The sequence below is a fragment of the Lissotriton vulgaris genome, chromosome 4_1, assembly GCF_964263255.1.
Source record: "Lissotriton vulgaris chromosome 4_1, aLisVul1.2, whole genome shotgun sequence".
Taxonomy (NCBI): Eukaryota; Metazoa; Chordata; class Amphibia; order Caudata; family Salamandridae; genus Lissotriton; species Lissotriton vulgaris.
In genome coordinates, this window is record NC_141691.1 from 205,223,429 (window position 1) to 205,251,171 (window position 27,743).

At 47.4% G+C, this 27,743-nt stretch overlaps 1 protein-coding gene across 2 annotated transcripts in view; it reads left to right on the top strand.

Moving 5' to 3' along the window:
• The window catches only part of THOC2 (THO complex subunit 2), a 1,289,207-nt gene that overhangs the window by 183,099 nt on the left and 1,078,365 nt on the right, over window positions 1-27,743 (top strand). For both annotated transcript variants that reach the window (XM_086918507.1, XM_086918508.1), the window contains exon 13: window positions 872-1,002. In XM_086918507.1, coding sequence (XP_086774633.1) covers window positions 872-1,002 — 131 coding nt within the window. The remainder of the gene's footprint in view (window positions 1-871; window positions 1,003-27,743) is intronic.

The following is a 27,743-nucleotide window of genomic DNA, read 5'->3' on the forward strand; positions in this document are numbered from 1 at the left end:
TGAGTACGTTAGTCAATGTATTTAAGTATGTATCTATTTTTTCTATTTTAAAGTATCATATGGCTAAGAAACCATATCAATGCTTTTACCGTATTATTTCCTAATACTACTTTCACTGTACGCACTTTACTTTACTTTAAGTATTGCAATTGTGGCAATTCATTTCTCTTGCATGAGGAAGAAGACTTCTCAATAAAGAACACCTTTTATTGAAAACGCCCGTCTCTCTATTTCTCTGCATTCTGGTGAAACTAAGTATGCACTGCTGACTGAGTGAAAAAGCCGTCTATTGTTTTCACACGACTCTAGAGATACACTCTTATTCTGAGGGAGCAAAGTTGTCATGTTTATGCGGTTGTCGGAAACTGAATCCCTTCTTGTCTGAGCCAGGGAAGTTCATCCCTCCCTATTCATTCGAGAAAGTTTGCAGTGACCTCTCAGCTAGCTGGCGCAAACCTAATTAAGTTTAACATATTCAGTAGAGATGTAGAAGTCCTCAGTCCTACGTCTACACAGCTGTTTGTTATTCCAATGCGCAGAGCCTATTGGGAAAATAGGAACTACACTACACCACTTTCTTGCAGTGACCAATTCGAATACGGTCAGACTTGAGATGCCTCGACTTATTTGCTGCTTTTCATCTAATTGCAAAGGAAAGCAACCTGTGGATTGTCCTCTTTGTAATTGAGAATCATTAAACCAAGCTAGCTTTGCATTTACTTGCTCTCACAACTACTACCCACTAGGGATTGACTGAGGTTCTTGAAACCTTTCAAAGAGGAGATTCCAGAAAATTTGTTTTTTGGATGTTTTTGACTTCTTCACGAGAAAGTAAATGCATTTGTAATATGTCCTGTTTCATTTCTTCTAGGAAGTACTGTTTAGTTGTTTGCTTGGTATCACAGACCAAGTATTGCTCCCTTCTTTGTCATTGATGGAGGGCAATGCATGCATGTCTGAGGAACTGTGGGGAATGTTCAAAACATTTCCATACCAGTACAGGTAAGCATTTGAAAATAAATCTGTCAGTGTCTTTTTGAATAATTAAATTTTTCTTAAATAGTGCTGTGTATGTTTTAAAGATAAAATTAATTTCTTAGATTCATGTACCACATTTTGGTCTGTTTCTTATTATCAGAGTTGGAGCGAGAATTAACACATACAATGATTCCAGTATGATTTCACTGGCCGAGCTAAATTCTTTGACGCCATCAGTCCTGACGTACAAAATATCTGAAGTGACCACTACCCAAACGGGGTTTTTTAATGTCCGCCTTAAAAGGCCAACTTGCCAAATAAACTAGCCTTTAGCTTCTTAGTGAAGTCCAAAGTTTACAATACCTGTCTTATGTCATTTTCAAGTTTGGCTCAGGGCAAGGATGCCTGAACTGAAAAGGAACAACTTCACTTAGTGAAGATCCAGAATTTGCAGACTGTTGGAACTAGATTTTTGGAACAGCCTCCCCCTGTGAAGAACCAAAATTGGTGGGCTGTCCGTAAGCTTGATTTCTGCTGCAAAGTACCCTGGTGGGAACATGGGGCTTGAGTTTAGAGGTTACATAATGGGGTGCCAGCTAATTGAAACTTTTGAATATCAGTCACCTATTATTGATATTGAAGGGTGGAAATGGTCTAATTGCTGCACCTAACCCCCTTCCATTTTAAGCCATTTTTCTTTTGTTTCAGCAATTTTCTTTTAAGCATTCCTAACTTTTTAACGCACAGGGCAATTCATACCACATCTGTGTCCCCCCAAGCCTGGGATCGTAAAGGTACCCAGACTTTGTGGATCGGATCCCAATGAAGGAAATTGAGAAAGTAACCAAAATGTAGCAAATACATTAAATATATCAACAAAAGGTCTGCTGTCCTAGGATCCCCACTCCCAAGTTTCAGGAACACTCAAAGTTTTAAAGAAAAGAAAAAAAATCCTACAGTTGTGAAATTTCCGAATTTCTAGTTTTTACTTTGTAGTTTGTGGAGGTAATAGGTGTGAACCCACGGTTGAACCTGGAAAGCTATTTATTTATTAAATTTAGACAATATTTGGAACTGAGAAAGGTGTTATTTCTGTAGATTGCGCATGGATTTCCCAAATAATCTAATGACTGAGAACAAAGATCAATAAAGGTATGTAGGAAAAAACAGAAATAGCTGAATATCCATAAAGTTATACAGCAAATAACAAAAATGGCCGACAGTATTTTAATCTGCCCCCTCCGTGAGAAAGTGCCCTCTTTCTCACTTCTGCCCCCACTTTTTGCTGAATTGCTGATGTGCTTTGACTGAGTGTGCCCTGGGCTCCTGCTGATCAGGTACCCAGGGCCCATGTTCTTTCCGTAAAACTGCATTGAAGCATAAACCCAATTGGCATCTCTGACCACAGGTAAGCCTCTGGTAAATGGTACCACAGGTACCTTGGGCAGTGTCCAGAGAAAGTCCCCAAGGACTGCAGCAGTTATTTTGCTACCCTTAGAGGTCCTGTATCCTGACACTCACACACTGCCTTTGCAGGTTGCGTGTCTTAGTGCAGAACAAAGTGAAGAGTCGACATGGCACACATCCCTGTGTGCCATGCCTACAACCCACTGCCCCGACATAGATTAGTCACCCTTCTAGCTGGGTGCACTTAACCAGTGATGAGGGTACAGGTGCATGAGCCCAGGACCCCTACATTTTTCAAGTCCATTCTTATGAGAATAGCGCTATCCTCTGCGATAGAGGGGCGACCCCAAATTCGCACTTGTGCAATGAATTTTCTTAATATTTAAACAAGACTTGACATTTTTTTTCTTCAATGCCCATGTCCAGGTGGGCCACCGACCCAGAACAGGTCTCCAGCGAACTTGACCTCAAGTCCAGCATCGACTTGCTCCTTCTGGGCTCCCCAACGACACCTGCAACCTGAATCCAGAGGCTCCCCCTGACTGCGACCGATACATAACCTATGCTGTGTGTGAATATAGTGTATATACTCCCTTGCATTACGTAGACCACTCTAGCAAACTGGCCTTTAAACCTCTCCATAACCACCAGCTCCAAGATGCTGTGACCCTGAAGAACTCAAAAATTGAGCAGGCTCAATGGTGTACCATCTCTGGCACCTTGCTGTGAGAAAATGCCCTTTGAATTGTTGCCCCCACTTTTTTCTGAACTGCTGATGTACTTTGACTGATTGCGCCCTGGGCCTTTGTTCTTTCCCAAATACTGTATTGAAAACAGAACCCAATTGCCATCTCTGGCCACAGGTCAGTCCCTGTAAATGGTACAACAGGTACCCAGGACACTGTGACCAGAGAAGACCCCAAATGGCTGCAGCACTTATTGTGCCACATTTAGAGGCCCTTTACTAGACTCACACACTGCCTTTGCAGGCTGTGTATTTTGGTGCAGAACAAAGTGAAGTCTCGACATGGCACACAGTCCTGTGTGCCATGCCTACAAACCACTGCCTTTCCATAGATCAGTCACCCCTCTAGCTGGGTGCACTATACCAGTGGTGAGGGTACAGGTGCATGAGCCCTGTACCCCTACAGTGTCTAAGTCAATTTTTAAACATTGTAAGTGCAGTGCTGCCATTAAGAGTATAGGGTACTGAGAGTTTGTCATTACGGACTCCACAACACCATAATGGCTACACTGAAGACTGGGTAGTTTGGTATCAAACTTCTCAGCACATTAAACCCACACTGATGCCAGTGTCAGATTTAATGTAAAATGCAGAACAGAGAGGGCATCTTAGAGATGCCCCTGAAACTCTACCACCTTTTAGTGACCTGACTGAGTGGCTGCCTAGGCTGCCACCACCAGACATGTTTCTGGACCTCTGGGTCGTGAGCTGCTGCTCTCAGGGGCCTGAAACAATGCACATCCTGGGACGAGGTGCCAAGCCTTCTCCCCCAGGATGGGCAGGGTTCACAAAGGAATCTCATGCTATCAGCAGACTTCTTCCTCACAGGTTGGAGTGCCCATTTCCACAATTTGACAATTCAAGGTCTGTGGCACAACAAGCACAAAAGTATTCACATCGACTATCTAGAGCTTCTAGCTGTGTATCTAGCACTAAAAGCTTTTCATTCTCACCTCATAGGGAAAGTTGTCTTTGTCCGCACGGACAATGTGACTGCTGTGTACTATGACTGCAGTGTACTAAAGGGGGGGGGGTGTAAGCAAGTGGATCTATATATACTGGACCAAAGTAAGGTACATTGTGTATAGAGTCCCCAATCCCCAGAGGTATAACAGAGGTCAAAGTCAGACCTGACCTTACTCTCTATAGTGGTAGCTAGGTCGAGCAGTAAAGCAGTATCTGAGTGTGTACAACAAATGCTTTACACTGTCCTCTGTCAGCAAAAAGTTTCACACACTCAAGGACTGAACTCTAGGCCAATTGTCTTTATATCAAAAGATATCGTTTTATTTTGGAACCAACAGGTATCTAAATATACTTTTCTCAATAGGAGTAACTTTAGGTAAGTACTTTGCAGAAAGGCAATAGACTTTGTAAGTACAATAGCTACAGTGGTTGCAATTAGCAACATAATTCTAAACACAATTTAACATTGAGCTCAATGGGGTTTTCTACATAAATGCAGTGGATTACTTTATAGATTACTTTTGGAATTCCAGGACTGGATCCTAGATTCAGTACCAGTACTAAACAGTTAAGTAAAAGCGTTTTGGTTACAGTTGTACTTTTTAAGGGATATAAATGTATTTTCAAAGTTGACACTTAGAAACTTTTCAGAGAACAACTAGCAATGTTATCCTATGGAAGGAAACTCATGTCACAGGTAAAGTATTGTATTGTATTGTAATTGTATTTATATAGCGCTTACTACCCCTGACGAGGCGTCTAAGCGCTTTTTCGGCGAGTAGCACTCTACTCCGGGACCCCTCGCGGATTAGTGTTGAATTAGTATAGTGAAACATGCAAGTACATTTTAAGTGGTGAATAGGTTAGTCCGTTAATTGGATTTGGAATGATAGCAGAAGGATAGAGGAGGACAAAGGTTTGTATTGATATAGCGCTTGTTGACGCATGCTATTCAGGAAGCCTACAAAGGATTAGTGGTGAATTAATATAGTGAAATATGAAGTAATTTCAGTGTTGGATATTAGTCAGTTACTTGGAGTGAGAAGGATAGCGGAGGGATAAAAGGGGAAGAAAGATTTGCATTCATATAGCACTTGTTACCCTGTGTTGAATCGCTTTTCTGGCGAGTAGCACGCCACTCCGGAACCCATAAAGGATTACTGTTGAAAATGAGTATAGTAAAAAATAAATGAAGTAATTTGAGTAGTGGATATGTTATTCAGTTATTTGGGTATTATATTAGTATAGTTTAATATGGAATTTGAGAAGTGAACATGTTAGTCTGTTAGTTTAGATTGAAAAGGATAGTGGAGGGATAAAAGCTTGAAGGATTTTTTTTTAGGTCTTAGCAGTAGGAGGAGGCTTTTGGATGAGTAAAAAGGAGTTTTGGAGGGGAGGGCTCAGAGGGAAGAGTTTAGAAAGGTTTGTTTTAGGGGATCGGTATAGTGAAAGAGGTGTCAGATGATGCAAGGAGGGGTATAGTTGGAGAGAGTCTTGAAAGGGTTATTTTGGCAATCATAGTAGTGGTATGGGATTTGGGATAAATGAGAGTGGATGTAGAGGATATATTGATAGATGTATAGGATGAGAGATAGGGTAGTGCATTGGAAGGAGTAGTAGAAGAAGTTTGAGATGAGTCAGAAGGTTGGGCTAGAAGATATATTGAGCGAAGTATATGCTGCGAAATAGGGTAGTGCATTGGAAATCCTAAATTAAAAGAAAGTGATAAATATTTAGATCCATAATTACTTTGAAAGTATATAGATAAAGGAGGTAAGTATATGTAGATTAAAGATATTGATAGAGGCACAGGATGAGAAATAGGGTAGTGCATTGGATATGCTTTTTCAGGAGAAAAGTAACAAACACACAGATCCAAGGACATGGAAGGTTAATAGATGCACAATGGAAGTATGTACACATAGACCAAATATGATTTTTATTTATTAATATTTTTTTTTCTCTTTCAACAACATAATTATTTTACATGTTTACACAAAGTAATACACAAAGATAGGTACATATCTAAAGTGAAAAAAAATGCTTGTCTACAGAGGGATATGCTGTACATTTCTGTCTGCGTATTGTACTTATGTGGGGAAGAGCCAAATCTTGAGTAGTTTTCTGGTTGTCAGTGGACCTTATGTTGGGGGGTAAAGAGTTCCATAGTTTGGCTGCTTGAACATAGAAGGATGTGCCACCCATGGTTTTTTAGGTCGAGCCTGGAATTAGCATCCGAAGGATGCGTCCAGGTGGAGACTTATAGCTAGCTGACTCTGGGGAATGAAGGACAAGAAAGTGCCACGCGCTTCTCTTCGGTTGGATTTCACTGCGTGCACGCGCTTTCTCCTTCAGCATGTTTCTTTGTCTGTGTGAGCGTGCTTTCAGTTTCGTTTCTTAGGGCGCGATCGCTTTCGTTTATTGCTGTCGCTTTTTAGGCTTTAATGAAGTACTCATTGTATTATATGGGCATTTTTATATAGCACAGACTTTGCACGAATGCGTCATTAGGCATTTTTATATAACGCGGACTTTACTTAAAGGCGTTAAAGTATTTCGTTCCTTCTTTTCAGTGCGCGATTGAAGGTGTCATTCTTGCAAAAGCACGCACACACACATACAGAGACCCTCCCCTCCCGCCACCGCCGCATACATACAAGCGCCCCCCTGCCGCCGCCGCATACATACAAGCGCCCCCCCTCCCCCCCGGCCGCCGCCGCATACATAAAAGCGCCCCCCCCAAGCCCCACTTACCGCCATTACTTACAGCCTCCGCGGGGCTCTCGCGCACGCTCAGTCAGAGAGATAACCGTGAACCCTGCCCCGGGACGGCTGCACGTGACTGTCGGCTGACGGATCCAGGCACTGACCAACCACAGTGCCAGCAGAGACGTCCGTCACACCCTCTGTAGAACCCTGGGCTGTGATTGGACAATCGTTTGAATGCTCTTTGTTTTCCCCTGGCTGCGGGTGCCTGGAGTGGTGATCTGTCTGCTACCTCCAGCGGTGGGTGCCCCGGTCCAGCCTAGTCTGTGTGCTGGAGTTGTGAGGAGCCTGCGCCCGGGAGTCTAAAGCTGCGGAAGTCCTGTTCAAACAGACGAGGAAGAGCACGACCGTGCTGCGTTAGCCGTGCAGAGTAAAAACTGATAGGAGGCTGTGAAGTTCTGAGCACGGCACTCGTTGATCTGAATCCAGACCAGGTAGTGATGCCAGAACCGAAGCTGTGGAAGTTTGAACCGAGGCAGTGAAGCCATCCGCCTGGGCAGCGATCGAACCATTTGAGGTAGAAATATATATTATTTTTTTAGGAAAATGTGCAGATTATTCAGCAAATGGTGGATAACGTTCAAGTGCATTGACTCAGTCATAGCGGAAGTGACTACCTGACATACATTCAGCTGTTTAATGTTTTTGACACACCTTGTTCCACCCTACCAACCCGTGATCCCCCCCACGATCCGGAGCATATATCCCCTCCTTGCTAGGTGCACCTTGACATTACCATGTAAAATGTTCGCTTCCGTGTGAAGCGCCTTCATACATCTCGGGGCTCAAGGCGCTATATAAAAACTTGAAGTAAATAAATATGCAGAGTTTTCCCTGTATCCGCTGCTTGGCACTGGTGTTTGCTGCTTGGTGCGGGACATTAATGCTGTGAGCTTCTTGGCTCTAGCTTTTCTTGCCAAGTGCTTGTTTGCTGCTTGGTGCGGGACATTAATACCTTAAGCTTCTTGGCACTAGCTCTTATTGCCTGGTGCTGCCTGTGCTTGCAATGTGACCCTATTCCCGCTGTTGGACTCTTTGCCCAAGCGGGTGCAATATGACGTCGAAGCCCCAAGTAGACCTCGCTTCATTTAGCTCCTTGGGCCATGGAGAATCGCCTCTGTGCGCTATTTCCCCGCTGACCCTTCTCGCACCCATGGAGGCCAGCATGGCACTTGCTGACACTCAGCGCAGAGTGCAGTCCCGTGCTGGTCCGGGGGAGGGGGGACCCGAAGAACCGTCTCTAATTGCCCGGTTGAGGGTCAGAAGCGGCCATTGACATGTAAATGTGCACGCGGACACGCATTGGCGAGCATCCCCTCCAGGCCGCGCGCCTCTTAAGATCCTCGACTAATCCAGGCTTTTCACTGGGACAAAGAAAGGCCATTGATGGGATAACGCTCGACTGGAGAGAAAGTGGCTTTGGGAGGTAAAGATGTAATGTGCGTTGCGTCTAGGTTTGATGGGGTGGTGGCGTAAGGGCTACATTGTCTAACGTAAAATCACGCCAGACCCGTTTTTAACCACCACGTGCAAACCCGTGGCACCCGTTGCCACGCGACATGACGTCGTGGCCTACTAATCGGCTTAGGTAGCGTTTTAACCGGGGGGCCCCCTTTTGTTGGGTGATGGCCAGTCATGCAGGCCAACTGAATTGTGCCAACTTCTTTAAGTGCATACAAACACACATTCTCGCAGATACTGGCACAGACACGCCTGCATCCAAACACCACCACCTGCCTACCTCGACTCCAGCCAATGAGAATCCAGGACCCGAAGAGGGCACATGACTCGCAGAATGCCACCAGACCAGTGAAGTGGTAGAAGAGTTAACTGCGCTGGTAACAAAACCTAACGTTAACATGAGAGCGAGCTGTAAACAAAACTCGTCTTAGAAGCAAGCTATCTGTGCTTTTCATTGTTTTTGTTTCGTTTAGGGTTTGAACTGCAAACTTGTTTGTCGATGACGTCATTCTCACTAAAGCACTCAATCTCGTATGGGCAGGAAGAACCCCTCGGGTGTGACTCCACCCTCTAAATGTGCACGTCTACATGTTCCAGCTTCGACTAGATTTACTACTTACTTTCCTGCGTACAGCTACACAATTGTTTGACCGACCTCTTATTTCTCAAACTAGTTGCAGGACAACTATGACCTATTTTGTGACGTTGTAGTGGGTCAGAGAGGAGCTGGCGGCCCAGTGACGTTCCAAACTCTGAAGATGGGGAATATTCTGTACTGTGGGTGGGCAGTCACCGCAGCGCCACCTATCTGCACTCTGCTGCATTGCTTTGATGGTGTGGCTGATTATGTTAGCCTTGGCATTTGAATTTCTCTTTCTCTGATTGGCAAAAGCACATTCATGGGCATCCTAAAAATATTGCCCTTTAAAAATTGCTTTTCGAAAAAGACCAATGATCATTCATTCAGACTTGCAACACTACAGTTCATAGGTCAAAATACTCATTATTACACCGGTACAAATGTAAGTGATGACATCAGTACTTACTGCCCCTTAGATGTCATGTTGCTTGCCTTACAGAGGAAACCAAGCTCACAGGGCTTTGAGATCTGGTTAAATGTGTTTGTTTATAAGGAATGCATTTGAATAAAACTGCATAGTGTAACCGTATATATGCAGCAGGGCATAATATGATGTTTATTACCATTGTAGAGGGTAGAGAGTGCAATATGCTTTGTTAAGAAAGAGCAGAGAGATTACCCTCTGTGTAAAATACACTGTTTATTTAAAACGGTATCAGGCGGGAAGGGGGGGGCAGTGTAAGGTGAATCCAAGAAAATGGGTGCCTGCCCTTACATTGTGGTAAACCTCCACCCAGGCAGCAGGCCACCAGGAGTGCAGCCGGTAAGAATTCTACAACCGTATGGATCGCGCTCCCAGGTGCTGCAAGTGCTACAAGGCCATACCGATTATAGAAGTGTGCTACATTGATGCTGACGTAATGACGGTGGGGTCAGGAAAGGGACATAGCAAAGTGTCCTTATCAAACTCCCGACTCGCCCCACCCTGTCCTAGAAGACTGGGGTCCTTGAAGGATCAGGTTAATTTGGTATTACGGCAGACGCCCCCGTGACCCACCCCTCCCTCTCACCCCAATCACACACACCCCCCTCTGCGGCCCAGGAATGCCTCTAACCGCGGCACTCAGCACCTCACCACGTGCAAGGAATTATTAGATATTAGTGGTCGGGTAGGACCACCACGGCCTGGTCCCCCGTGGCCTGACCTCCGCGGTTTCTATGGCAACTGCATGCGGTTGGAGCGTTGTACGGTGGGTTCAAACAGTGCAACCGGGAAGGGGAAGGGGGGCATGAATGCATCATAAATCAAGCGAGCAATAACCGGGGGCGGGGACTTGGGGGTCCTGGGAGCCCCTTGGAAATGAAATGTTTGAGATTCAGTGTTGAGAAGAGCGAGTGATGTATGTATAGGCATTTATATAGCGCACTACTTACCCGTAGGGTCCCAAGGCGCTTCGACCGCTGCGAAACCCTTCCTGGCTTCCCTGAGAGATGGTCCCTTAATGGGTATCTCCAGGGTGAGACCAGGCATCCCCGGCGGTCTGGTGGGGCCGTTAGTGAAGATGAGGCAAGCTAATGCCCAGAGTTGCCGAGTGTGATCGCTGATCAGAGTGGGCACCGAGGCGAGAGAATTATCGAGTCCGCTGACCCTGGTCCAGAAACCTGCTGCGCCGGGAATCGAACCCTGGTCCCGGGCCGTCCTCTGCTCTCGGGGCTGCCGCCTCTAACCGGTGAGCCACACTACTTCAGTGATGACACGCTGCCCATAATGATGCGGATGCAGGGGCGCCAACCCTTTCATTCATAGTGCATGGGTGTCCCCGGGGCTTGAGCAGTGAGTGTGCACCCCTCTGCGGCAAGGAGCCCCCCTTCCCCAGCCCCTACTCAACCCGTCCCTACAGGTCTGACATTAAATAGCAGTCTGGCCTATGACTGACCGGTTTAGGTGTGCTCGGGGGCGCGTGAGTACCGCAGTGAGGGTGGGGGTGGTAATTATGCGGTCGCGGCCGAGGCTTCGCTCGGGAATGATATTATAACAGATGCTTCAACTTGCAGGCGTGCGTGTAATTCTACTGCATGGACGGGTGGGTGTGTCCGTGAAGGCTAGGGCGCTTAGAAGCACTCTGGTGAAGTTTCCATCTGGCCAGATGGATTCTAAACGGGTTTGATTAATTTATTGGCTCTTTGCTTTATATTCCAGTGAACGTGACAAATAGGACTAACAAGGAATTACTCACGAACACGGATTTCGCCAACGGGCTCTTAAAAATAATTCACATTATTAGAAGTTGGTTGTGAAAGTGGACGCATATTCACCAAACTGTCAGGGGTAGCTTAGGTGACGTCATACAACCATTCAACCCTCTTCCCCTGATGACTACACAATGCTGCCCCCCCCCCTCCCCCCTTGTCACCTTTGGTGCTTCAACAAAGAGGAAGGGCTGCTCTTTCCTGTATACCCAAGCATATTGTATAGTGCTATTAAAACAGAGACTTTTTAGGTCAATCCTGAGCAGCGCATGTGCTGCTCTTCGAAGCACGCTGTATTCAGGTATGGACTTGCTAAGATAAGCTTGCAGTTTTGTCCTATCGCTGAAGGTTGGTAGGTTGGGGAAGAAGTGTCTGGGGCGTCCGTTAAACAAGCATTTGCAATGCAATAGGTCTCACTTTTGCGAAAGTTTAAGCTATTAGCATAGAATGACAATGCCTTTTATTTATGTTTTAAAAGCAAAAACATAAATAAAAGGCATTGCCATTTACAATGCCAATAGCTCTAACTTTAATAATGCGAGACCTATTGCATTGCAAATGCTTGTTACAGCGTGCTGCTGGGGTCCTAGATAAGGACATAGAGTTCGTGGCATGTCGACTTTCTCGTTCTCCAGCAAAACTTGCTCCCCCTTTTATCCAGTCCCCAAGTGATTCAGTTTCAGCTTTACGCCGCCCAGAGTTGGTGGAAATGGCTTAGCCAGTCAGGGGGCTCTCCAACTTGCTCATCCCTGTCCAGGAAGTAGTAGGTTCTTTTGATGCACTTGTAATTAGGGATGACGTAAGCAGGGGCAAAACAGTATCAGTGTTCGTGCCCGTTTGTAGTAAGATCACTGCCAAGCTAGTGGCTCCCCGCTCTCTTGTTTCAGTGTGGGAGGGGGGTACTGGTGAGGTCATAGGCAGTTCTTTAAATGGGCCGTTACTCACCGGTACGGAGTACCAGCACTTCTTAGATTTGTCACTCTGAGTACCTGCACTTCTCTTCTGCCAGAGGAGAGTACCGGTACTCATGACAAGGGAGGTCACTGGCAGAGAGTGCGAATGAGAAGGTGGGGACGTTTCTGTCAGCCCAAGGCGCCACTTCTGTAGCCCCCATCTGAGCCCCTGCTGAGCTAATCGGCAGGGCTCACTTGAATAATGTGAGCTGCTCACGGTCACGCTGTGCTAGACAAAACAGGGTGGAGATTCATTTTACCTGCTAGTGTGCGCGTGTGATTTTCAAAGCGCAGCACTTCAGAAAGTGAAAAGTACTTTAAACATATACATTTTAGCAGTGGCAAGGGCGGCGGATTCTCACACTTTCTGTACTTTCTGGATCAGAGGGTTAATGCCCAGACAATGCGATGGAAGAGGCTCTTTGAGCGCTAATCTAACAGCGTTCTGCACTGAGAAACCCACCTTCCTAAAAAAACAAGCACTGGCGTTGCCAATAGGTCTTGCAGTAGGAAAGTTGGAGCTATTGGTTTTGTAAATGACAAAGCCCTTTATGTTTTTAAAATGAAAACAAAAACAAGTCATTGTTATTTGCAATTGTAATAGCTCCAACTTTCCTACTGCGAGACCTATTGGCAACGCCAGTGCTTGTTTCTTGTATGGTGGGATTTTGAGGCAAGATGCTCCTTTAGAGCAGAGGGTCCTTTTTTGAATGTGTTTGGTGATTTTATTCCTGATGAAGATTGGTCCCATTCCGTGTATTGCTTTGTGGGTGATACAAAGCAGCTTGAACGTGGATCTTCTGGCAACCGGTAACCAATGCAGGGCTTTCAAGGCAGGGGAGATGTGGTCTCGCGGTTTGATATGCAAGAGTAGTCTGCAGCAGAGTTCAGAATCCGTTGTAATCTTTTCATGGTTGTTGTGAGAAGTTGGCCTGATATATGATGTTCACTATTCTTGTAAAGTTAACCTTATAAACCAGCTATCCTAGAGATTTATTTATTTATTTATTTTCATATAGCGCGAACAAGATCTTCGCAGATATCAGAGCGCTTTACATAGACGGGTACATGAGGGAACAAAGTCAAATAGGTAGATCAATAGTTCACACAGTACAGAAGGGTACATGAAGGAACAAAGTCAAATAAGGAGATCAGTAGATCATACAGTACAAATAATACAATTCGGTGACTGCAAAGCAATCAAGTGGGTGATAGGACAGCTCGTACAAATAGATAAGGGGTCAAGCAAGTAATACAGATCATTGCAGGGTGTTGATAGGGTTCGAGATAGTAGTACAGGTGAATTTAGCCATGAGGATAGCTTTTACTTCTTTTTTGAAGAGTGTAGTGGAGGATATGAGCCTGGTTTCAGGAGGGAGTGAGTTCCAAATCCTAGGCGCCATTCCTGAGAAAGAGCGCTTGTATGTTTTCTCCTTCCGGAATCTTCGAGGTTTCAGCAGAAGATTGTTTGCGCCTCTCGTGTTCCTGATTCCCCCAGAGATTGTCAATTTCTGAGCAAGGTAGCCGGGTGAGTTTAGGTGTACCGCCTTGTGTGTCATGCAGGCGATTTTCAGATGTGTTCTGGCTTCAAACGGCAACCAATTCAGGGATTTCAAGTCAGGGGTAATGTGGGAGTGCTTTTTTGACCCAGTGATGAGTCTCGCTGCAGCATTTAGAGATGCTTTTAGTGGTGCGGTTGTAGTTAGTGGGAGTCCGCAGAGGGCGGTGATGCCGTATTCAATTCGTGGGATGACTAGTGCTTGCACCGCTGTTTGGAAGTCTTTGGCTGGGAGGTAGGGTTTAAGTTTCCTCAGAGTATTGATCTGGAAGTTCGCTCCCTTTGTTGCTTTGCTGATATGTTGCTGCATGTTGAGATTGGTGTCGAGTGTTATGCCTAAAGATTTTGCCGATTCCACGATGGTGGGTTGGACATTGAGTGCGGTTAGGAGTTTAAGCCAATGTTGAGTGGTGGATATCTTCGCTGGAGGTGCGATCAGAAGGAACTCTGTTTTCAGGGCATTGAGTTTGAGGTGATTGTCGGCAAGCCAGGATTGGGTGCATCTGATCGTTGAGTTCAGGAGCAGGATGTCATTGGGTGATTGCAGTTTGAGGTAAAGTTGGGTGTCATCGGCATACATGTGAAAGTGTACATTGGATTCTTGTAGCAAAGTGGTGAGAGGTTCCATGACTAGGTTGAACAAAGTTGGGGATAGAGAGGATCCTTGGGGGACGCCTAGCGTTACAGGTACTGGCGTGGACATCAGGTTGTTGCCTTGAATTTCTGCGACCTGTTGCGGAGAAAGGAAGTGAACCATTTGAGGACAGTTCCAGATAAGCCCATTCTTTTGTTTAGTAGTTCTAGCAGATTCTCATGTTTAACGGTGTCGAATGCGGAGGAGAGATCAAGAAGGATGAGGAGGCAGGTGTCATTTTGGTCTAGCATTTGAAGTGCGTCGTCAATTATGTGAGTCATAGCAGTTTCTGTGCTGTGTCCTGCTCGGAAGCCTGACTGGTGAGGGTTGAGGAGATCGAATTGCTCAATGTGTTTAGTCAATTGTAGTTGTGCGCATTTTTCCAGCAGTTTGGCGAGAGTGGGGATATTGGTGATGGGACGGTAGTTGTTGAGATCAGAGGGGTCGGCTGTTGGTTTCTTTAGTAGAGGTGTGACCTGACCAACTTTGAGGGAGTCAGGTATGCTTCCTTGTTGGAGAGAGCTGTTGATGATTTTAGTCCAGAGAGGGAGAATCAGTGGGGTAAAGTCTTTTACTGCGAAGGCAGGGAGGGGGTCCGTGAGGTGATTGGATGGTTTCAGGGTGCTGAGTAATTTGCCAATTTCTTCTTCCGAATATGTGTCAAAGGTTGACCATGTCGCATTGTTTTTTGGTTCAACGGGTGCTGGGCATTTGGGTTTGGAGTAGAGGCTTGCATCAGTGAGGAGATCGCTTTTTATTTTGTCAGTTTTTTGGATAAAGAAAGCAGCGAAGTCTTCACATGAGGGTGCCTCACGCCCAGTGTTGAGTGGTTGTGGTTGCTCTTTGGATTGCGATTTGATTAGCTCAAACAGTTTTCTCGGGCGGTTCTTTGCTTGGTTAAGATAGCATGGACAAAGCAGTCTTAGGCTAAACTCAAGAGGGCATGTGAAGCCAGCTGTTTTACCATATGCAATCCCTTTAATACCAAATGAAAGGACACCACACAGGATATATATTCAAAATATATATGTATTTATTTCTAAAACGATCCCCATAACTCCTTATGAGCACAGAAGCACAAGCTCATAACAAGTAACTTAATATAACCTACAAAGGTTGCACAAATATGGATAGGGCCAGGTGGCCCGCTAAACCATACACTAAAAAAGTGGTACAAGTACCATGTCACGAACAATGGTAAGGCCTAGGGCCTTGGGAATCGCTGGGGCTACACTGGACTAACAATGGTTAGGGAGCAGGAGGCCCACAGGATGCGTGTGCAGTGTCTAAAGGCACACGTGTGCACACATAGAAGTCAATGTGTGCGTAAAAATAGAAAGTTAAAGGTTTGGGAGTCTTCCGACTGGACTAGAAGCTAACCACTTGAAACTAGGAGAGTTACTCTTTACAGGAGCACCGCAGTACTCTCGTTACCTAACCCACAGGAGGCGGGTGCATAGGTCCCAAAGTGTGTCTGGTTTCGTCGTGGAGTTCTATGGAGCCTTGGAGAAAAGATGCTGCAGGCGGCCAGGAGAGAAGAGTCCGGGTGGATCCAAGGGTGGATTGAAGATTTAGAGGACCTGAAAGCAGAGGGGAGAGAGTCTGGGTCCCTAGCCAGTGACCAGGAAGGAACCAGGCGATGTCGCGAAGCAATCAGGTGCTGATGGGAAGCTAGTCTCTGCAGCCACGTGGACCAGGAGGCGTTGACGACGACCAGGAGTCAGGCACGGACTGTCCCAAGAAGGCTCTCGCTTTCGGCAGTGTCGGCTTCAGGATTGCAGTCAACAAGCCTTGGCAAAGGCAATCGATGTAGGCTTCTTACTCGGAACCAGCAAGGTCTGAAGGGCTGCTTCTTTTGAGGGAAGCAAGGGCCAGTCTGGAGCAACCAGACCAGCGGTGTAGATTTAAAGGATCGTCGCCAAAATGGCCACTAGCCAACGGGCAAGTGACCGGGCAGACGCGTCGAGCAGGAAAATACAAAAGGGCCCCACGCAGAAATCGTGGAGGGTGCAGGGCTGATCTTTGGTGCAGATGCGGCTCGGGGCTTGGGCTTCTCAATCCCCAATGCACAGCTTGGAGGAGGCCTCGGGGGCTGCACAGTTAACAGGTCGCAGACGTTTTAAGATGGCCAGTCCCACGTCTCTCGTCGTCTCCACGGGTCTCAGCTCTGCAGGGACTGTGGATCAGGCTGTTGGATGTCTGGGAATCCGGTTCTTATCAGGCTCTGTGCTCGGGCTCCAGCGGGAGGCGGCGACAAAGCAAGCCGTTGATCGCTGGATGGTGCCTGCTTGTGCAGGATGGTCACTCCATGACCACAAGGGAGATTCTTCAGTCGTCTTCAAGTAGATCATTGAAGGTCCAGAGTTTCGTTTCAAAGTTTCAGTCAGGATTAATCTAAAGTCCTGTGACTCCGCTCCTACCTATATACCAATCTTAGGGGCTGGATTACCTGCTAGGTCCCTCCTATGGGTGGGACCAGGGAAGGGGCTGGTTACTCCCCTTTACGTTTGTCCAGTTTCGTGCCAGGCAGTGTCTCAATCCTTTCAGCCCTCCCTGTCCCAATACACAAAATCCTCTCTGGGGTGGTGCTAGCACCTCCCATGGCAGGAAACCTATTGTCCAAGCCTCCCTCGCTGGAAGGACTCCCAGCAGCAGGAGGTCCGACTTGTGTCTGTGGCAGCAGCATCCATTTTGTGATGCTGAGGCTCTGGTTAACTTTAACCGGGAATAGTAGGAACACCATGTCTTACCCCTCTAGAAGGGGGAAATGCTACCCCCGTCGCCAGAACTGGCGAGGGGGTAGTATTCCAAATCGTATGACACCTTACTCGACATGTTTTGATAAAGCTAAACCAGAGTTAGCATTTAACCGGGAGGTTCATAATGCACTTAAGAGTATATGGTATGGCCATATCCTAGAACAGCTATAAGGACATTGTTCTGAAAGCTGCAGACAGGCTCAGTTTATGCTAGAGCACCATCTCACATAAAACCAAGCACTCTGCCTCCAGGATTGTTAAGGCCTGCCGTAGGAGTGACTTATAGGTGTATATGTGTCTAGATATAAGGTTAGATATTGGTGTACTATATCTAAAGCAAAGGGTGATTACACCACCTTGCCCCAGCTGAGTGATCAGCCAGTTGTGTCAATTTGGGTGGCCAGCCAGGGGTGGCATAATACATGCTGCAGCTCCTGGTAGGCCTTGGATGCACCTATGCCCTGGGTACCTATAGTACACTGTACAGGGGCTCATAAGGTGACCCAGTATCCAATTGGAGATGTACCTAGAGTACATGGAGTCCATTTTAAAGGGAGAGCAGAGAGCCTGGGGCCCTGAATAGCAGGATCCCTGGCCAACTAAGTCGAAAACCAGCTAAACACTAGGCAAAAAATCTGGGGTAACCATAGTCGGGTATCCACCATCCTACAGTTGTTTAAGGTGATCCGTGGTAGAGGCTATTGGCGTAATCGAGTTTGAACAGAACAAGGGAGATGGTAGCTTGGGCCTTGTGTGGAAATCCCAAATGTGGGAAAATTAGTCGCAGCATTTTTATAGTAGCAAAGCTTGATCTTTCTAATTTATCCACTTGGGCATTCATCGACAGCATGGAGTCCATGGTTATTCTGAGGTTTCTTACATTCTTTGATACTTTAGGCAGCGATCCCAGTTCATCAGGCCATGCGGCAAGCGGGTTGTAATGTTTCCAATCGCCACACATGAGTATTTCAGTTTTTGAAGCATTCAATTTGTGATGGCTCCAGGTCATCCACGGCTCTGACAGCTGAAAATTGGTGATTTTCCAATGTCTTTGGGGCATACCAGTTAAAGGAGTATTTGCGTGTCATCTGCATAGTTATGGCACGTGAGGTGAAATTTATTGATCAGTACTGGTAATGACTTCATGTAGATGTTGAAAAGCATGGGCGAGATGGTAGAACCTTGAAGGACCCCTGCTTTTGTGAAGTATGGTTTGGACGAGAAAGGTGGGGTATGGATGACATTAGTTCTGTTTTGAAGGTAGGAAGTGATCCAGTTTAGAGCAGTGCCCTCTATGCCGGCTTCATAGAGTCTTTGTTTGAGTGTCATGGTCAACCGTGTCAAAGGCAGCTGAGAGGTCTAAGAGGAGTAGCGCAGCAACCCCGTTGCGGTCAACTGCATTCTTTAGGTCATCCCAGATGGCAAGGAAGGCAGATTGAGTGCCTCTTCCAAAACGGAATCCTGTTTGGAAGTCTGAAAGTATGTCATTCACTTCAATGAATTGTGACGTCTGGGCGAATGCTGCTCTTTCTATCAGTTTGCCCAGGAACGGTCCATTTGTAATGGGTATGTAGTTGTCAGGGTTCAGCGGGTCCAAGTTTGTTTACTTCAGTAAAGGGTGTATGTATGACTTTATGAGTTCTTCTGGAAATATTCCAGTAGTTAAGGAATTGTTGATGATTCTTCTTACTGGAGTGGCAGCAGAGGTTGTTCAAAGAATTGTCTTAAAAGTTTGTGGCGCACAGGGGTCAGAAGGGCTGCCGGCAGGCCTGCTTGCTTTGACCAGGTCCATAAATTCATCATGTGAGATGTGTCGGAAGGAACGGAGAGGCTTGATTAGAACATTCTTGGATCGTTGTTTTGTACAAGGGTTAGTGCTGGTGCTTTGTTTCTGTTTTAAGTATGATTCCAACGTGTCTGCTTTGTCTGTGTAATTTGCCACTTTGTCTGTGAAATCCTGAGTAACAGGATGAGTTCCTTCTAGGCAATTTGGTTTGCGAAATTCATTGAGTATTTTATAGAGTTCTTTATTTGCAAATTTAGCGTTTTGAATTCTGTCTGAATAGTACTTTTTCTTAGCTTTTTTGATAGCAGACTTGTATAATCTGTTAATTTTCTGTCGGTAAAGTTTCTTGTTTGGTGTTTGTTTTGAGCCCGGTACTTTGCAGGTTTCTAATTTGTTGTTTTATGTCTTTTATTTCTATGTTTCTCCAAGGCGCTTTTTTTCTTTTGTTCTGTTGTGTGGTTTTGAGTTGCATCAGAATGTCAAAAGCTTCCTGCAGCCACTCATATAGATTTTGAACAGAATTTATGGTTTCCAAATTTGTACTGGATGTTAGTTGTGTTTCAAAGTGTGCCAAATTGAGTTTGTTCCACGGCCAATAGGTGGATGGATGTAAGGTAGTTTAGTCTAGGCCGGTGATTATAGTTTTTGGATGGGTCATATTGGGTTTATCAAACCAAATGTTAAGGTCACCCAGAACGCATAGGTTGGAGCGTATTGTTATCAGGTTTGAAACTGTGTCTAGAAGTGTGTCTGGGAATGTTGCCTTGCTAGGTGGAGGTCTGTAAAGAAGCAGGAAGTTACAGGAGGAAGACGGTGTAGGATTGCATCTTGTTAAAAGAGCCTCACAATTCTTTATGGAGATGTTGTCAATTCTAGTGATATATATTGTTTGGCTGAATACAACAGCTTGACCACCTCCTTTTTTGGCTATACGATTTTGGGTAATTATTTGATAGCCTAGAGGAATGGCTTCATGCATGACTGGAGCCATATCTTCTCCCAACCATGATTTGGTTATGAATTGTGTGTCTGGTTTTGCATCGCTGACAAGGTCATAGATGTGATGCTTGTTTTTAGTGAGGGATCGAGCATTTATTAGTAGACAGTCTAGTGAGTGGCCTTTGGGACTTTGTTCGGTAGAAGAGTGATAAGTATTGTGTGGGTTTGTAGCAGGTGTGTTTTTAGTGCTGGTATTAGCTGTATTAGGATAGCAATTGTAGGAAGGTACATCCTGACTATGGTTGCCCCCAACTTTTTGCCCTGTGTTTTAGCTGGTTTTTGACATAGTCGACCTGGGGCCCTGCCAATCAGGACCCCAGGCCTACTGCTCTCTCTGTAAAATGGATTCCATGTACCCTAGGTGCATTTCCAATTGGTACTGGGCCACCCTATCAGACCCTGTAACTCAGGGCATGGGTGTACCCAGGGCTGCCAGGGACTGAAGCATGTATTATGCCACCCCTGGCTGGCCTCCTAAATTTGACACAACTGGTTGCATGACAGCTGGGGCAAAGTCGTGTAATCACCCTTTGCTGTAGGTGTAGTATACCTATACCTAACCCTAAAATGGACACACAGATTCCTATCAGTCACTCCTATGGCAGGCCTTGACAATCCTGAAGGCAGAGTGCTTGGAATCGTGTGAGATGGTGCTCTGGCATAAGCTGAGCCTGTCTGCAGCTTGCGGAACCAAGTCCTAATAGCTGTTCCATGATATCGCATACCATATACTCTTAAGTGCATTATAATCCTCGCGGTTAAATGCTAACTTTGGTATTGCTTTATCAAAACATGTCGAGTAAGGTGTCATACGATTTGGAATACTAACCCCTCGCCAATTCTGGCGACGGGGCTAGCATTCCACCCTTCTAGAGGGACACGACATGTATGTAACTGTGAACCCCGGTTAAAGTTAACTGAAGCCTCAGCTCCACAAAATGGATGCTGCCACCACAGACACGAGTCTGACCTCCTGCTGCTGGGAGTCCTTCCAGCGAGGGAGGCCTGGACAAAGGGTTTCCTGTCCGGGGCGGTGCTAGCACCGTCCCAGACATGGTTTTGTGTATCCTGGGTAGGCAGGGCTTTACAGGAAGGTGACTGCTGAGTGGCACCCCGGTGCTCACTACGCATAGGCCGGTCTGAACCAGTTCCAGGGGCACACCAGCCCCTGGCCTGGGGAAGTCCGGCATGGCAGAGGGGTGTAACCACCCCCCTCCTAGTCCCACCCATAGGCAGGACCTAGTCACCGGGTCAGCCCCCTTTTTTAGTATAAAGATGGGAGCGGGCCCCCTGTTCAAATTAGATCATCTTTGGAATCAAGACACGACTTTCTTCGAAAGGACTTCACGATTTCTTCTTCAAGATTCTCCCTTGTGGCTAAGGAGTAGTCACCCTGCATCAAGCGGGCACCATCCTAAAGAACACTGCGGTCTGCTGCAAGTCCTTCATCACGAATCCGACGACCCAGCTCGACGAGACCCGGCTTCCCTGGCACCTCTGACCTCTACAGCCAAGCTGAGAACCGTGAGTGCGACGAGACCTCGAGGGACCGACTATCGCCAAGACTGCACGACATCTTTACTGCAAGCCCACCGTGTCCTCCACGGGTGAGTGCTTTGGGGTCCGAGAAGCCCCGACCCTGCGCAGCTCCAGCACCCAAGATCAGCCTCCCTGCATCTCCACGATCTGCGTGGGGCCCTTCTGCTGTTTGCTGTGCACCGCGTTGTTTGGCTACTAGCCGGCTGGCTTGTGGCCTTCTGAACGACGCCCGACGACATCACTGCTGCTGGTCTGGTTGCTCCAGACTGGCCCTTGCTTCCCTCTTGAAGAGAGGCACCCCGGACCCTCCTGGTCCACTCCAGACGCCATTTTAGGTCCACCGCGGGGGCTTGAATTTGCCAAGGCTTTGTTGCCCAATCCTGGGTCCAGCGACGCCGACAGCTTCTATCTTCGTGGGACAGCTCGATCCTCCTTCCTGGTCGCCGACAACGCCTCCTGGTCCGCGTGATCTCTGAGCACAGCGTCACCCACACGCCTTGTCGAGGTGGCTACCATCCGGTGCCCTCCTGGTGCCCACTGACTACTGGCTAGTAGTCTCGAACTTGGTCCCCTCTGCTTTCAGGTGTCATCTTCCATCGATCCAGGCTTGGACCCACCGAACTTTCTTCACTGGTCGCCTGCCAGCAACTTCTTTCTTCCAGGCTCCTGGTCCGTCAACGAGGATTCCCGATGTCTTTTGAGTCCTATGCAGCTGCAGCCCCTGGGCTAGGTAACTTCGGCATTTCGGTGCCCCAGCATAGCCTCACTATCCAAGGGTCAGAATCTACTTTCGTTTTCTCCCTACCAGGTCGGGTTCGCCCGAGAACACTAACTTTGCAAATTCTAGCTACCATAGACTTTGTCCCGCATCTCGCGTGAGAGTGCACACACTGCACCCGAGTCCCCTGGGTCTCCTAGAAGTAATCTAACGATTCTATAGTCAAGTCCTAGCGATTCCAAAGCCTATTAGTACTGTACTTACCTGCTAGTAATTTCGCATTCCACTTTTCAAGTATATGGTTTTTCGTGCCCCTCGGGCATTTGTGTATACTGTGCTAACTTAAGTATTTTTGTAAGAGTTTTGGGTTTGTGCTTAGTACCCTGTCCTCATAAAGAGTACAGGGCTGTTGTGATCTTTAATAAATAACTGTTTATTTTCATAACACTTGTGTGGTGTCCTTTCACTTGGTGTTCAAGGGGTATATGTGGTATAACAGCTGGCTTAACACGCCCTCTCGAGTCTTTAGCCTTAGACTGCTCGTATCCACGCTACTAGGATAGCTGGTCTATAAGGTTGACTTACAACCAATCATCAATAAGGGTTGCTGGACTGATACATAGTGTTCACTAGAATAGTGACCACTGCATATCAGGCCACCTTCTCACATTGGTGAGCAGCGGTTGGGATTTGAGCTTGCTGTTGTTTTACCACACGTATCCTAAGAATATCTTGTTGAAAGATCACATAAGTACTGTTAGTACATATAACTAAGCTTAGAATACTCTGAGTTCTACTGAACCAGCTGTTGCAGCTCCTCAAGGCTTAGCACACCTTGGCTGCAACTCTTAGCAAGGGATCAGTAGGTAAACACATAGTGTAGGTAGGTGCATCACTTACACCACACTAGAAACAGTATGTCGGACAAAGGAGGAAACTTTGAGTATCCCCTTGTGTCAGTGGACCCTCCACAGGTCCTTACTTCAAAATATGCTGCTCTTAGCTTCCATGAGATGAGACAAGTGTGCACTCTCAGGAAACTAAAACAGGGGTCTAACCCCACCACTTTCTTTCTGATTAGTCTCTTATAGGCTTATGATGCCAGTAGGGCTGGTAACCCAGACCCTTCTAATCCAGAAGGAAGTTTGCCCTCCTTACAGGGACCCTTTGATAACCAGGACCATCCCCTCCAGGAAGCAGATGATGCTGAGGATGAGGATGAAGACCAGTTGTCAGGGGATGAGGCAGATAAGGGACAGGTAGAATTCATTAGACTAACCAGGTCCAACTTAAGCAGACATGAGCGTGGTACTGGGGGACTCCTGGGCCCACTCTCAGGTCAGCTTAACATTGGGAATGGACGAGTTAGGTCTCTATCAAGAGGCTCTAACAGATCCTTTCGAACCAATGGCTCTCTCAACTCTTCTCACAAAGGGATGTCTTCCCCTAAGAGGAGAGTGTATGAAGCTGAAGAAAGGGCAGTCAAACTGAGGATTGAAAGGGAAGAACTTGCCCTGGCCAAAGAGAGACTTGCCCTTGCTAGAGAGCAAGAATTATGTGGGCTACAGCCCACTGGTGGCAGCAATAAACCTAGCAATAGGGAAAGGAGTTTTGATACAAAGCACCTGAATAAGATGGTGCCCCCCTTTAAAGAAGGGGATGACATCCACAAATGGATTACTGCTTTGGAGAGAGCCTGCACTGTGCAGGGTGTTCCCCAAAGTAAGTGGGCAGCTATCTTGTGGCTCCCCTTTGATGGTAAAGGTAGAGATAAGCTCCTCACCACAAGGGTGGAGGATGCTAACAATTACCAAATCTTGAAGAATACACTGGTTGATGGGTTTGGTTTAACCACTGAACAATACAGGATGCTGTTCAGAGACACCCAGAAAACTCAGTCTCAAGATTGGACTGACTTTGTTGATTGTGCCACTAAGGCTTTTGAAGGCTGGCTACTGGGTAGTAAGGTTACTGATTTTAAAGGATTGTATAATCTAATTATGAGGGAGCAAATCTTAAATAATTGTCAGAACCAGTTATTACATCAGCACCTGGTAGACTCTGATCTGACCTCTCCACAGGAATTGGGTAAGAGGGCAGACAAATGGGTCAGAACCAGGGTCAGGCCTAAAAACCAGGGTGGTGACCAGAAAAAGGAATCAACCAAGCCTCAAGAGAAGGGTGGGGATAAATCCACAGAGAAGACTTCCCAAGGGCCCCAAAACTCCAACAAGGGTGGTGGGTCCCAGAACACTCCTTCAGAACAGAAGAAACCTTATTGCCATACCTGTAAACAGGTGGGTCATTACAAAAGTGATGCCAGTTGCCCTAAAAATGGTAATAAGGGAAATATACCCCCAGGTAATACTCCTAAACCTCCTGTTACCACTAGTGGTAATCCCCCAGGTGGTGGGAGTGCCCCCAAGAATGTGGTGGGCATTACTTTGGGCAATCAGGAGGACTATGGCCTAGCCAGGTTCCCTGACCACACTCTTGTCTGTGAGACTGGCATGGGGTTTGCCAACTTCACTACTGGACCCCACATTTTGGGAAAGTATAGACAAGAAGTTTTAGTGAATGGTCAGAAAGTTGAGGCATTCAGAGACACAGGGGCCAGCCTCACCATGGTGAGTGACCATCTGGTCCCCTCTGCTCAACTGACCCCTGGTTTTACTTATCAGGTGACAGACATTCATGGAATGAAGAGAAGGCATCCCATGGCAGTAGTCAAGCTCAGCTGGGGTAATGTCACAGGGCCCATGAGAGTGGCAGTGACAGATAACCTACCTGTAGATTGCTTACTGGGGAATGACCTGGAACTCTCAGCCTGGGCTGAGGTGGAACAAGAAACTCATTCCAGAATGATAGGCCTATCCAGACAGGTTAGTGGGGCAGTAATAGCTACAACCCCAGTCCAAGCACCATTCCTCCCTGAAAAGGTTGGAAGGGCAGTGGTAGCCACTGCCCAGGCTCAGACAGACTTTCCAGAACAGGATAGGAGGGCTGTGACAGTCACAGCCCAAACACAGACTGAGTGCCCTCCTGAAAAGGTTGGCAAGGTTGAAATGGTCTCAGCCTCTACTCAAACAGATAGTGAGGTTGTGAAGCCTGAAACAATGGATCACTCCACTCAAACAGAGAGCATTGAGGAAGAAGAGTCTTCCCCCTCCCAGACACTAGGTGAGAGCCAGCCTCCTCAGGGAACTGACTCTACCCCTGTTGAAGGAACTGCCCCAGAGGTAGTCAGGCCTAGCCTGGCAGAGCCCCTGATGGCAGTGGACCCTTCCCAGGTGGGACCCAGTCTGGAGCAGGTAACCTGCACCTCTCTACCCTGCCTCAGTCAGCCCAGGGCTGAAGAGATCAGGGAGGCCAGTGGTGGACCCCAAAGGGCCCCCTGTCCAAAAGAACCCCTTAATCAGCAGATTAGGATCACTGAAGCTGGTAAACCTAGCCAAGTGAAAATAGAACAGACTCCTGAGGGATCCCCCTTAAAAGTAGTTAGGGAACTCCCACAGCTGGACACTGTTGGGCACAGCCAAACATGGGGCCTAAAAACCCCAGACCTGACCTGTCCCTCCAGTAAGCCAAACAGAGGGACTCAGCCTCCAGCTTTAGGTAGCCAGAGGCTGACCCTGAGAGCTCAGTGCATCTCAGCTAAAGAAAGAAAGGCACACATGATGGATGGTGATTGGAGGAATTTGAGCCCAAAGGTAGAGGAGCCTCACTTCAGTACTCCATCCCAGCATCAGCCTTCTTCTTTCCCAAGACACACCAGAGACAGAGATTCCCTATGGTGGAGACCCTCAGATACCCTTAGGGTGAGGGGTTGCCTAGTGGACCATGACACAGGGGGAAACCAAGCCAGAGCTGGTCCTTCCTTCTATGGCCACTTAGGTAATAGAGGCTTACCTGGACAAGGATAGCCTTATCTCCTTTCGTTTGGGGGGGGGGGGGGTTGTGTAGGAAGGTACATCCTGACTATGGTTGCCCCCAACTTTTTGCCCTGTGTTTTAGCTGGTTTTTGACATAGTCGACCTGGGGCCCTGCCAATCAGGACCCCAGGCCTACTGCTCTCTCTGTAAAATGGATTCCATGTACCCTAGGTGCATTTCCAATTGGTACTGGGCCACCCTATCAGACCCTGTAACTCAGGGCATGGGTGTACCCAGGGCTGCCAGGGACTGAAGCATGTATTATGCCACCCCTGGCTGGCCTCCTAAATTTGACACAACTGGTTGCATGACAGCTGGGGCAAAGTCGTGTAATCACCCTTTGCTGTAGGTGTAGTATACCTATACCTAACCCTAAAATGGACACACAGATTCCTATCAGTCACTCCTATGGCAGGCCTTGACAATCCTGAAGGCAGAGTGCTTGGAATCGTGTGAGATGGTGCTCTGGCATGAGCTGAGCCTGTCTGCAGCTTGCGGAACCAAGTCCTAATAGCTGTTCCATGATATCGCATACCATATACTCTTAAGTGCATTATAATCCTCGCGGTTAAATGCTAACTTTGGTATTGCTTTATCAAAACATGTCGAGTAAGGTGTCATACGATTTGGAATACTAACCCTTTGCCAATTCTGGCGACGGGGTTAGCATTCCACCCTTCTAGAGGGACACGACATGTATGTAACTGTGAACCCCGGTTAAAGTTAACTGAAGCCTCAGCTCCACAAAATGGATGCTGCCACCACAGACACGAGTCTGACCTCCTGCTGCTGGGAGTCCTTCCAGCGAGGGAGGCCTGGACAAAGGGTTTCCTGTCCGGGGCGGTGCTAGCACCGTCCCAGACATGGTTTTGTGTATCCTGGGTAGGCAGGGCTTTACAGGAAGGTGACTGCTGAGTGGCACCCCGGTGCTCACTACGCATAGGCCGGTCTGAACCAGTTCCAGGGGCACACCAGCCCCTGGCCTGGGGAAGTCCGGCATGGCAGAGGGGTGTAACCACCCCCCTCCTAGTCCCACCCATAGGCAGGACCTAGTCACTGGGTCCGCCCCCTTTTTTAGTATAAAGATGGGAGCGGGCCCCCTGTTCAAATTAGATCATCTTTGGAATCAAGACACGACTTTCTTCGAAAGGACTTCACGATTTCTTCTTCAAGATTCTCCCTTGTGGCTAAGGAGTAGTCACCCTGCATCAAGCGGGCACCATCCTAAAGAACACTGCGGTCTGCTGCAAGTCCTTCATCACGAATCCGACGACCCAGCTCGACGAGACCCGGCTTCCCTGGCACCTCTGACCTCTACTCACATCTACAGCCAAGCTGAGAACCGTGAGTGCGACGAGACCTCGAGGGACGACGATCGCCAAGACTGCACGACATCTTTACTGCAAGCCCACCGTGTCCTCCACGGGTGAGTGCTTTGGGGTCCGAGAAGCCCCGACCCTGCGCAGCTCCAGCACCCAAGATCAGCCTCCCTGCATCTCCACGATCTGCGTGGGGCCCTTCTGCTGTTTGCTGTGCACCGCGTTGTTTGGCTACTAGCCGGCTGGCTTGTGGCCTTCTGAACGACGCCCGACGACATCACTGCTGCTGGTCTGGTTGCTCCAGACTGGCCCTTGCTTCCCTCTTGAAGAGAGGCACCCCGGACCCTCCTGGTCCACTCCAGACGCCATTTTAGGTCCACCGCGTGGGCTTGA